Source organism: Cotesia glomerata, linkage group LG3 (genome assembly GCF_020080835.1).
Source record: "Cotesia glomerata isolate CgM1 linkage group LG3, MPM_Cglom_v2.3, whole genome shotgun sequence".
Taxonomy (NCBI): domain Eukaryota; kingdom Metazoa; phylum Arthropoda; class Insecta; order Hymenoptera; family Braconidae; genus Cotesia; species Cotesia glomerata.
The window spans coordinates 18,844,296-18,857,101 of NC_058160.1; the positions used below are offsets into that span (position 1 = coordinate 18,844,296).

The 12,806-nt window shown below is 28.9% G+C and overlaps 2 protein-coding genes across 2 annotated transcripts in view; both read left to right on the forward strand.

Moving 5' to 3' along the window:
* LOC123261523 (brain-specific homeobox protein) overlaps positions 1–12,806 on the forward strand; it is a 301,828-nt gene that overhangs the window by 106,083 nt on the left and 182,939 nt on the right. The gene's annotated exons all lie outside the window — the stretch shown is intronic.
* On the forward strand, positions 5,412–7,658 carry LOC123261530. Its single transcript, XM_044723176.1, has 3 exons — positions 5,412–5,915; positions 6,175–6,371; positions 6,519–7,658. Exons 1-3 carry the CDS (start codon positions 5,773–5,775, stop codon positions 7,514–7,516), a joined length of 1,338 nt encoding a protein of 445 aa, XP_044579111.1. The 5' UTR covers positions 5,412–5,772; the 3' UTR covers positions 7,517–7,658.

Here is a 12,806-nt window from a genome sequence, read left to right on the forward strand (position 1 = left end):
CTTATCTAAGCTCAGTCCAGCGAAGAACTTAGTAAACTTGAACAAGCCCATTAAAATATTAAATAATTTTTAGGCTCGGTGAAAAATAATTAACCTTACATTTATCCTAATACTCCTGATACTCTATATATTTATCTCAATCTCTCGTAGCCTACCCCTGATTGAAAATACTCATTAAAAAGTATCGAAAATGATGAGATTTGAATTGTTTTCAATAATCCTAATTCTTTTTTTATGTATTTATAAATATACAGCTTACATGAAGCGACTGTTCATTTTTTCAATACTTTTCAATAAGTATTTTTATTCAGGGACTTTTCAGAAGTTTCACTTCTAACGTGTGTGACTTGCACACACCCCGGGAAAAAATGAATTTACCTAATCATATATATTTATATATGATTATATATTGAATATATAGAATTATATATCATTATATCTAAATTTTTATGTAAAATATATATAATCATATATAGACTAATATATTGTATGTATATTTTATATAAGACTGTATATAATCAGATCTGAGTTATCTAGGTCTATATCCCAGTGAACACAATTATGTCAAACTGACGTCAGAATGACGTCATGCTACGTCATGATTTACGTAAGATGTAAGTCATATATGAGTCACATATGACTCATAATTTCCCACTTCCTGACGTAAGATTCTTACGTAATACGTATGACGTACCTATGATGTAAGTGTGACGCTTGCATAACATTTATGACGTTTATATGACGTAATTATGACGTTTTTATGATATATAACTGATGTCAAAATTAATTACGCGGAAGAAAATTTTTTGAAAAAAAAGTAACATTTAATTATGCGGTTTTGGGTTCGAATAATTATTTCGAAACTGATTACATGCTGAGGAAGAAGATTTGGAGTTGAAAAATCCTGGCGTGTGCTGGGCTTGAACTCGGGTCCATTGAGTTTGGAGTCTTGAATGCTGCTCACTTGTCTGCACCACGATTGATATTAAAAACGTTTATTTAAATCTATATGAATTTAAAAGTTGGAAAGGATTAAGTTTATACGTTTTTTTCAAGTTTTATTAAGATTTATGATGAGATTGCATATAAATTGATCTATTTTTTCTAAATTTTATAAATTTTCAGAATTTCCATGAATTAATATTTCATTGGTCATAAGAACGTCATAACGATGTCATATTAACGTCATAAATTGTGAAAGTTGAAAACAAAAATGTTTAGATTGTCCAATTAAACGCAAAATGCCACTTAAAGTTGGCAAAATTTTCCTAAATTCAAAAAAATTCATAAAACATAATTAAAGAGAATTATATTACTTTCATGAAAGCTATACTTTTGCAAAAGCCCATTTGTCTTCAACTATTAATATTTCAGCTACCAATGGTCGCACAGCAAATTAGAAGACATTTTCGGAAGCTGAAATGAATTTTCTATGAGGACCTGTCAAGTCATGAAATGAAAAAATTTTTCTAAGCCTCTGAGACGAAAAAAAAAAAAATTGAAAATTTTGAAAAAGTTCTCCTTCATCCCATTTTTAGCTAAAATTTTTTATCAGAAAATCTATAAACTATAATCATGGAGTTTTAAAGCCTTAAAATGCATCTTTTTAGATTTGCAATACGATCATTTTTCACTGAGATACAGCAGGTCAAAAATCGGGAAAAATTCAGACTTCTTTGTGGGTAGCATGCATAGAAAATAATTTATTCCAACTTCTAAATAATCACGGTTTTTTCTCACTATTAAATTTTTCATTTTCTATTATAGATACAATAATTACTAAGAAATACAATAAGTTTCACAAAAAATTTGCCTTATTTCACTGCTTGTATATCTACTTTTGTAGTACGTTTCTGTTCTTCAGAAACTGTACTTTCAGAAAATCCCCAGGGGGTAGAAATTCTATTTAGTATAGAAGTAGTTATTTCACAAATAAGATGTTTTTCACAAATAAGAAGACTCATTAGGTCAAAAGTGAGTTTTTGTAGCAAAATTGCTCGCAAAAATTTGACTTTGTCAAAGCTGATACTTATTTTGTAAAAAAATTATTTTTGACTTTTTTTAAGGAGTACCCCGTTTCGCCCTCAAAAATAAAAAATCTTTTTCTAAACGGCAGTTTAAAATTAGTGCTATTTATCTTAAACAGAATTAAAATGAAGACGATTTACAATATTTGTCCCCAAAAACTTAATATTTCTTTAGATAAATTCCATTTTGTCCTCCCTCTTCCCCTATACTTTTTTTGAATGAATTTTTTACTGCTTAATTCCAACAAATCTATGATGGAAAACCATTGTTCCAAAGTTACATCAATATCATGTCAAACCGTAACTTAACACTGACGCATCCTGATAAAAACAAGTATGGCAAAAGAATTGAAAAGTATTGGTTTTTTCATAACTGGTTTCTATTATCTTCAATACTTTTTTTTTTTTTTAACAGGGTATAAAGATGATTTCAAAATGAAATCAGCCTTACGTACGATCGTGATTTTTCACTAATGTAAGAAAAAGAGTTCAGAGTTACATCAGTATTAGGTACAATCAGAACTTTTCAGTGATGTAAAAAGATGATTTTAAACTTATGTCAATATTACGTACAACTGTGACTTTTAACTGATGTAAAATAGGGACTTGAAACTCACATCAGTATTACGTAAAACCGTGACTTACCAGTGACGTAAATGTATGATGGTAAAGTTACGTCATTATGACGTACAATAATGACTTTAATACGACATAACATTTTTTATATCAGAATGATGTAAAAATGACATCACAGGTTGTGACATCATAATAAGATCATAGGGAAAGTCAGTTTTACGTCAAACTTATGTCAAAATCTTGTGACATTCTTATGACATTTGACTGACGTCAGATGAACGTCATGTGTTCACTGGGATATGATTATATATAATCTATATATAATTAGATCTGATTAGACCTGAGTTACCTGGGGCTATATATGATTATATATAAATCTATATATAATTAGATCTGATTAGACCAGAGTTATCTAGGGCTATATATGATTATATATAAGTCTATATATGATTATATCTGATCATATCTAATTGATATTTCAGCTGTCAGGTTATAAAAAATGTCAAAAGAAAATTGCTATTTTTGCTTTTGATTTTAAATAAATATTTGTTAACTGTTAACAAATATTTATTAACATTTAATAAATCGTATTTAGTAAATAATTTATTAACTGGTAATAAATATATATTAAATCCCATTATGTTAAGAAATCACTTATTAACAGTTAATAAAGCTCATTAAATATAAACAAATCATTCTATCAATATCAGTGTAACTATACGGAAATCATATATAATTATATATGAATCATATATAACTATATATGAATCATATATAATTATATATGAATCATATCTAATTATATATGAATCATATATAATTATATATGAATCATATCTAATTATATATGAATCATATATAATTATATATGCATTTTGTGATTACTATAAAACATTCTCTGTTTTCATCTCAGAGTCTGCTACTCCAATGATTAATAATTTTTTAAACTATAGTTTTTTGTGGATGAAATAATGGAACTGTATTAATTAATTTAACTTATAAAAATCGATTATGTATTCGATTTGCATTAGTTGTAGGTATTTCAAGCTTTACTCTTCCAGTAAGTCTCGCAGGTAAACAGGTGGCATGTTAGTCTTTAAAGCGTCAGGTCCCCGGTTCGATCCCCGCTCACGGTGAATTTTTTTTATTTTTATAGAAATAATTATATATGATTATATATGATCAGATCTGGCCAATTTTCAGGTCTAATTATATATAAGTGATTATATATAACTATATATAATTAGGCAAATTCATTTTTTCCCGGGACACATTTTTTTTTTTTATATTTCGAATAAAATTGTATTTTTCCTGAAAAATTCCCCAAAAAGATGATTATACCCAAAAATTAACTTAGATCGTGTAGAGGCATGTATTGTTTTAAATTAAAAAAAAAAAAAAAAATTTTTCCCAGTGTTTTTTCATCAAAAAGAAGCTTTTTAGGGGGCGCCGCAAAAAATTTAATTTTTAATGACCACTCTAGTGTGTATGTTTGTATGTATGTGTGTGTGTGTATGTATGTATGTATGTGTGTGTGTATGTATGTATGTGACCCTCTTATAATTTTTGAACGGCTTGACCGATTTCATCGCGGTTGGTGCCATTCGAAAGGGCTTGGCCAAACTTAGATTTTGAATATAGTTTGGACCGATAGATTTCGAGAAATCGAAAAAAAACTGTGAAAAAAAATTTTTTTGAAAGTGGTTTTTTTTTAATAACTTTTAAATGGCTTCATCGATTTACTCCAAAAACTGATCAGTTTTTAACCTTGAAAAACCACGTCGATCGCCGCTAATCTGGTCAAAATCGGTTGATTCGTTCGAGAGATATCGTGAAGGAAAGAAAACCGAAGAAAGTGTTTTTTCGGAATTACTCCAAAATTTTTGGTTTAATCAATTCAAACTTGAAGATTCATTATGAGGCTTAGAAAACTGCGTCGAATGCCGCCAACCACGTGAAAATTGGTTCATTCGGGTGCCACAACTTAGTCCTAACAGAGACTATACAAAACGTAATGTTTTTAGCAAGGTGCAATATCCCAAACGTCTGATATCGAGATAAGCACATGTAAGAAATGTGACACTTGCCGAAAATTAGTTTTCATAAACGTTACTTAATCCTAAAATGTATATGCTAGAAATGTGATGTCTAAAGAACGTTCATGTTAAGAAACGTTATACTTCAAAAATGTAAAGCTTCTAAAAGCGATAGCATCACAAGTGTGCCATTTGTAAATCGTTCAAGGTTCTAATCGTGATGTTTCCCTAACGATATACGTTTAAAAAAATTCAGCCGCGTTACCGACTGCAAAACAAGTCAAATTCAATCGATATTATAGATTTCTTATGATACTATACCTGGAAATTTTCGTCTATAAAATCACACTGTCATACGTACAAACGTCAAAAATTTTATTTGACCAAAATTCAAGTCAGAATGATATTGATGAGCAAACTTAAATCCTCTTTGAGTTGTGAGAACAATGACATTAAAGTTAGCAGTCACTTGACAATTAAAAAAATTTTTTTCAACAAACAAATTTGTTACAAAAAATTATTTTAAAAAATTGCATTTTTAATTTTTTTAAATGTCTAGATGTCAATTTTTTTTTTTCTAATTTTTTTTGCCATAATTTATTTTTACAAAATTTTAAAAATTATTAAATGTCGGCTAATTTAATTTTCATGTGAGAACACAATTGGGTATTTGCATGAAAATGATTTTGCAAATAAAGTTCAGTTAATAAATTCTTTGATACACATAAAATACCTACGTAAGAAAAAAATTTAATTTTTACAAATAATTTTTAAATAAATAAATAAATAAAAGTGGTCAAATATGATGTAAAAATCACGTGATGTAAAACGTGATGTGATTGGTCTGACGTCATTGTGCATATTATTGGCGCGTTATTTGAATGCATGATAAACGACGAATGATAAATTATTGAAAAAAGTTTCAAGTTGGTTTTTATTTATAGTGAGTTTAGTTATATTTTATCATTAAGACTAAAATTTACTGAAAGTAGCATAAATATTTTTCTTTAAAAAGAATAATTAGCATAGATATTATGATTATACTCTATATTACCATAAATGCTGAGTGGTACTAGTGGTACATGTGAACGGGGTGATAGTAACTGACAATAAATAATTAAAAAGAAATAAAAATGCCTCGAAGAAAAGTCGATCCTGGTTTCAGTGAAGCTCGATCCGATAATCTACCTCGTGTTGATGCTTTTATGGTCGCATCTTACTTAGCTACTAACTCCAATTTTGTATCTGCAGAAATGCAAGGCGCAAAAGCTAACCTGTGAGTATAAATTTTCATGATACGTAATTTCATTATTGTTTAATAATTTTTGGATTTTTTGATAAATCGAAATTTTAAAAATAAATAGTATATATAAAAAAATCAACCAGTCATTTCTTTGTTTTTTTAAAGTGAAATTCTCATATTGAAAAAAATAAAAAAAAATTTTAATATAGGTTAGTTTTTAATTTACAAAAAGTGTTTAAATATTATAGTTGAAATATTAGACTAATAATAAAATAAATATATTCAAATATAGATCCGGAAGACAGTCGTATGGAGATGCTGCTATTGAATTTGTTCAACTAAAACTTCATGGGCCAGAATGTACTCTCAAATGTCTTATTTGTCCTGAGCACAGAGTACACAATAAATCATATCGAGTGACTCTTGTTTTAAATATTGTTGAGGAAGAGATTTTATCGATTCAATGTCATGATTGTGCCGCATCGTCAGATAAGTACAATAGTGTAAAAATATTTTAGCTATAACTATTACTGTTATTCTTAACTCTATTATTTATAGTTACTGTTTGATACGAGAAACAAAAAAAATTGATTAAAAATAAAATACCTACCAATACATTCCCTTTGTCTTTTTTAGGTGGATGCAAGCATGCGATTGCTTTTATAATGTGGCTACACAGAAGATCTGAAGAACCATCACCGACGGATATTGAATGTTATTGGCGAAAATCAGTTCTATCTCAAGTTGGATCATCAATAAAATTCATTATGGTAAAAGATTTTGCCAGTACTAAAGAATCGATTGCTTTGAATAAACCTTTTAATGCATTAGAAGAATTTGTAAAAAGAACAAATCAAAAAACTGTACAGAGTCAAATTTTAAAATACTTCAATGATGTAAATAACGAGCAAAGTCTTTCGATTCATAATTTATTAGTAAATTTCATTAATGAAGGAGGAACATCTTATGATGAATTTTTAACATTCAGCAGAAGTCGAATGTCAAAAGATTTGCGTGAGCGAATTGAAAAAATGACTCAAGATCAAGCAAACTGTGAGCTCTGGTTTACATTGCGCTACGGACGAGTTACTGCATCAAAGGCATATGAAGCATCACGTTGTAATACACCGAATGGAATTTTAGTGGAGTTGTTGGTCGGTGGTAAAAAATTGCGGAATACGAAAGCTATGGAACGAGGCAAAAAATTAGAAGCAATGGTTTTACAACAAGTTGAACAGAAGATGAAAAAAAAGTTTAATAAATGTGGTTTATTTTTATCTGAAAAATATCCTTATCTAGGAGCTTCGCCTGATGCTATTGACGACGAATTTGTTATTGAAATTAAATGCCCAACGTCAGATAAAAGTGCTCGTACATATATTGATACTAATAATTACGATAAAGTAGCAATGAAGTACATAACGCAAATGCAAATGCAAATGCTTTTTGCCGGAAGAAAAAAAGCGATGTTTGTTGTTGCAGACCCGAACTTCGAAGATACAAAAGCATTTAAATCTATTATTATTAATTACGAATCACAATTAATTAATAAATTATTGGAAGATTTGAGTAAATTTTGGGAGAAATGTATTTTTAAACGATTATTTAATTCTTTATACAAAACAGAGCAATAAAATAATTAAGATCAAAAACGTATTATTTTAAGACACTTGTATGTTTTGAATGTTTATAGATATATACATAAGCTTATTTACTGTGAATAGCAAAATTTTGTAAAATAATTAATATTATATTTTTAATTAATCTCTAATGTTACTTATGTTTTTTTTTATCAGTGGTCCTTGTAAATTAGTTAAAGCAGCGACAATCGTGATAATATTATCCATTTGCGGAATCAATTTAACATTAACACATGAATGAGGTTCACAAATATGAAATTCTCTGATTCTTCTTATTAACCTTTCAATGTGAATTCGAAGGCTAGCGATTCGTTTCGTCGCAATGACTTCATCATGAGTTGGTTGCTTATTAGAGCTTACTGTAGGAGGTCTAATCAATGTACATTTTTTCGCAACTACTAAATTTTCAATATGTTTGAAACCTCTATCTGCTAATACAGCTGCACCTGGCTTTAAATAATCCAAGTATCCAGAGTTTGAAACTATTTCTGCATCAGATGCTCTACCACCATAACCTGGTGATATGAAATTAACTATACCATTTGGAGTACAAGATACTAAATATTTCACAGTATTACATTTTTTGTATTCTGACCATGTCAATGATTGTTTAACTGGGTCTGTTGGCTTTTCAATTTCAATTTCCAAACAATCAATGATCGATTCAACTGCGGCATAACGACTCCTGAAACTCATTGGCAATTGTTGTTTAATTTTTGCAGATGAAGGCCAAATAATGAAGTCTTTTAAATACTCAGTTATGATTGGCAAGGTCTTAGTAAATGTACGACTTACATTAGAAGTAGACATCCCAAAATTATCTGCTAAAATAGCAAAACTTTCATTTAGTCTTATTTTTTTTAATGTGAGAAAGATTTCAACATCACTTAATTTAGCAGTCCGTAAAATATCGATAATATCCATACAGTCGTTTGGAATACCGATATATTTACGAGGTGATTGTTGAATTTTTTGGAAAGTTTGTTTTAAATTTAATTTTTGGAATTTTTCTTGTTGATATTGGCTTTTCCACTCATTTTCATTACTTGGATTTGTCGACAAAAGGTTATCTGAAGAAGTTGGGAATGAACTTACTGTTGTATTTGATGTGTTCATTACTTGATTATTACTAATTGATGAAGAACATGAGTCATCCAAATTTTTTACTCCAGAGAATATTTTAATGGGAGAAGTTGCACGGTCTTTTGTTTGAGGTTTACACTGAATTTGTGTACTCCTATACAAACTTCTTATCTTGACTTGAACTGCAGCATTAACTTTTATAGTTTGAGGAGGAAAATTATCATAAAACATTAGATGCACTGGCTTTAAAATCTTGAGTTGCAGTAGAATTTGCAGTATCCAAATATTCCAGATCCATATTATCGATATTATTGCTTGAATTTCGACCTATCATTTTATCATCAAAATTGAAGCTGGATTTCTCAGAACTTGGTTGATCTACTTCCATTGGAGAAACTTCTACACTTGTCAGTTTTGATTCTTCAATGTATTTATGTGGCAAAATATTACTTTTCATCCGTTTGTTACCACCAATCATTTTCCACTCTAAATAATTTTCCATATCTGTTTTTAATTAAAATAAAAAATAATTAATTACTTATTTACAGTCAAAATATTTAAAAAATTTGAGGTTATAAGTTGATTATAAACAAATTATTTTTGATTTTTATTATTACTTACATCAAAATGATCCTCACAACAATAAAGTCGACTTGATAAAGAATAATCACTTTTATTCCCGCATGCATCCAACCACATTTTTCGTTTTAATTTATTTGATGGAACATTTATAAAAATTTTATTTGGATTAGATTTACCGGTATTTTTACATGTTGGTACAATACACCAACAACCACTGTTTTTTAATGACATATTAAAAAGTTATAAAGTTTATGTTTTTGCTTTGAAATAATTTAAACAGTTGTTTTTTTTAATAACAATCACAACAGCTGATCAGGCGTATTTATAAAAACATTCTGTGAGTGGATTGGCGCCAACAAATTTGAATGGAATATGCACAATGACGTCACATACGCAAGAGGAGCTACCTATTCGTTTAAAAATTTAACAATTTTTTATTGTTAAATAGTTTAAATGTTTATAGATAAAAAAAAAAAATTTTTTTTTCAAAAATTTAAAAAAATTTTTAAAAATAATAAGACATAACTATTTAATGGATTGGAAAATCATGCAAATACCCAATAGTTGAAAGTCACAGGACCATTTGATTGTAGCATAGAGAACACACTTAATCAATTAAAAGTTTCAATAATTTCGAAAAAAATAACCAATGCAACAGCGAATTTAATAAAAAGATAGGAGAATGTAATTTTTATTTAAACATATATATACATACTTATATAAACTTTTAAGACATATGTATTATTTTCTAAATTAGTTGACGAGCTGAGTCAAAATATATCCAAATTTTTCAAAAGTTTCGTCATGAGGACCAATGCAATAGTTAGATTTTCATACGATTCTCTACTATTCAAACACTACATCAATTTCATGAAAAACTTCCATTGCATAATAGTATTCTGGTGGCTGTAGAATCACGCCTGGAAAAATAAGTTTAACACTTTTAGTTAATGCTATTTCTATTATCAATTTTGTAGTTTTACATGGTGATATTAATGCCATCGAATTTATGTACACCATCTTTTTATCTTCTTATTTTATTTCACAGAACATAACATTTTTGGTAGCTTTGATTATTCGTTATGGTACAAATTTTTCAAATATTGTCTACAAAATTTAAACAATCTATCTATCAGATCTCGATTAGATCCTTTGAAGAATGGACTACTATATCGCGTTACTAATGCCGGAAGGTCGCATCTCAACATCTACGCCCTTCTGGCCCTGCAGAACCAAAAGGGCGTATAAAAAATTTTTTACTCCAATTAGCCTAAAAAATGTTTATAACATATAGATATGTAAGGAAAGTAAATAAAAATTGTTTTTTTGTATACGCCCTTTTGGCTTCAACACAAACAACTTCTGAAGACATCAGGGCGCATAATTTTTATCCCAATCAAACAATACTGTCTATAAAAATGTTAATTATTATTTAATATTTAATTTTCGAACTATGTTATTATTATTATTAATTTTTATTTATCAAGTTATTGTTACTAGTATTATTATTATTGATAAAATTTCTAATAATATATATTAGACGATGTGACTTTGGTCAGATTGGTCAGATTGAAATTCATATAGGTTTTTTCATTATCTGAAGAAATCTACTGCATCAACGGAACTCCTACAGTCGATATGGCCGATTGAATTTTTAAACGTATGACGTTAGGGAAACATCACGTTTAGAACCTTGAACGATTTACAAATGGCACACTTGTGATGATATCGCTTTTAGAAGCTTTACATTTTTGAAGTATAACGTTTTTAACATGAACGTTCTTTAGACATCACATTTCTAGCATATACATTTTAGGATTAAGTAACGTTTATGAAAACTAATTTTCGGCAAGTGTCACATTTCTTACATGTGCTTATCTCGATATCAGACGTTTGGGATATTGCACCTTGCTAAAAACATTACGTTTTGTATAGTCTCTGTTAGGACTAAGTTGTGGCACCCTTCATTCATTCAAAAGTTATTACGGTTTGAAAATTCGAAAAATGGTGTTATATGAAATTTTCATCAGACTTTTGAGCTCGAAGAGCTCATAAGCATAGAAAAGCTATCTCTTTGATCTCAGAGAACTCCAAACAACATATAAGTTGTATTTTTGAGCTCGAAGAGCTCAAAAACGGCATGTGCAATTTAAAGCGTCCAGCTATGGAATTAGCGGGAAGTTGCAGGGATGGCCTTCAGGGTCAACCATTTTTCTATTTTTTTTTTTTTTCAAATTTTCGTGAAGTCAAGTCAAAACATTGAGTAATGATGCCATACTATTACTTTTTTAAATTGATTTGCTGGCAAAAAAAATTGTTAAAAATTCTCATTTTTTCATGTCTTTGACTACTCCTAACCCCTTAAATAAATTATGTTATTTTTTGGACAATTTTCTTTTTAGTCAAAAACATTAGTACGTAGTAAAAATTTTTTTTAATAGGAAAGAATAAAATTTTTTCAAAAAAAGCACCGCGAGAAAATTTCTTCAAATGTGAATCAATCACTCAGCATTTCAACTGCGCATGCACAAGAAGATGTTTTTCTTGTCATGTATGGTATAACACCGATAGCATTTGATTGTCATTATCATGCGTGGAATGTAAAAATAAATAGTTACACTAATTGTGTAAGGAACCTTAATCTCTTACCACCAATTGTACCTTGTCTATCGATAAAAAAAGAAGGCTTGAATTATATTGCAATAAGACACTTGATTTGAAAATAATAACAATTAATAATAATTTAATTACTTTTATCACAAACCAAAGCTATTGGCGATAAGAGTTGTGTATAATTTGAATAAGCAAAGATATCGTTCACAAATTGTATAATTTAATAATTTACTCTTATTTTCATCTGGAATATTATAAATCCTAAAAAATCTAGTTACTTTATAATAAATAATGTTTTTGAAGCATAAATATTTGGTTGTTGCAGCTTAATTTTATGCTATTAAGGCTACATGACAATCATGTCGCTGCCACATGATTTTTCTCATGCTACCGCAACATGATTGTCATGTGGCATCCACATGATTTATCATGTTACCGCAACATGATTGTCATGTAGCCGAAACATGGCAAATCATGTGGATGCAACATGATTTCATCATGTTTATTTACCAAGACTATAATAACTTTCCGTCATACTCGCTTAGTAATTTTAATTTTTAAGCACTGGGTTACGTCCGCAAATGTACTGATTTCTAGAAACCCTACTTCACCGCCTACTTTTTTCGGCCTATGCTGCAAAATATACCTCGGTTATCTTTTTCTCTGTACTTTTCGTCTATGCAATCGGCCGGAATTAAGGAAGATTGTAGAGAAAAAAATCACATTCTAGCTTACTGACCGAAGATTTTGATTACTTAAGTTTGTCGATTCGGTTACTATTGAGTACTTAATGAGTAGCGCTCATTTTTTCTTTGCTTGCAGTTCATTGTGAAGGAGACCGAATGTTAGTAGAATAACAGACGCCATTTCGCTTAAAATTAACACACTACACATAAGTTACCATTGTGTCTTCACTAAAAGTATTGTGAAACATTTATTAAATAATTTATATTTTTCTGCAAGTAATAAAAAAAATTGATAATTTTCATAAGTTCATTTTTTTTTA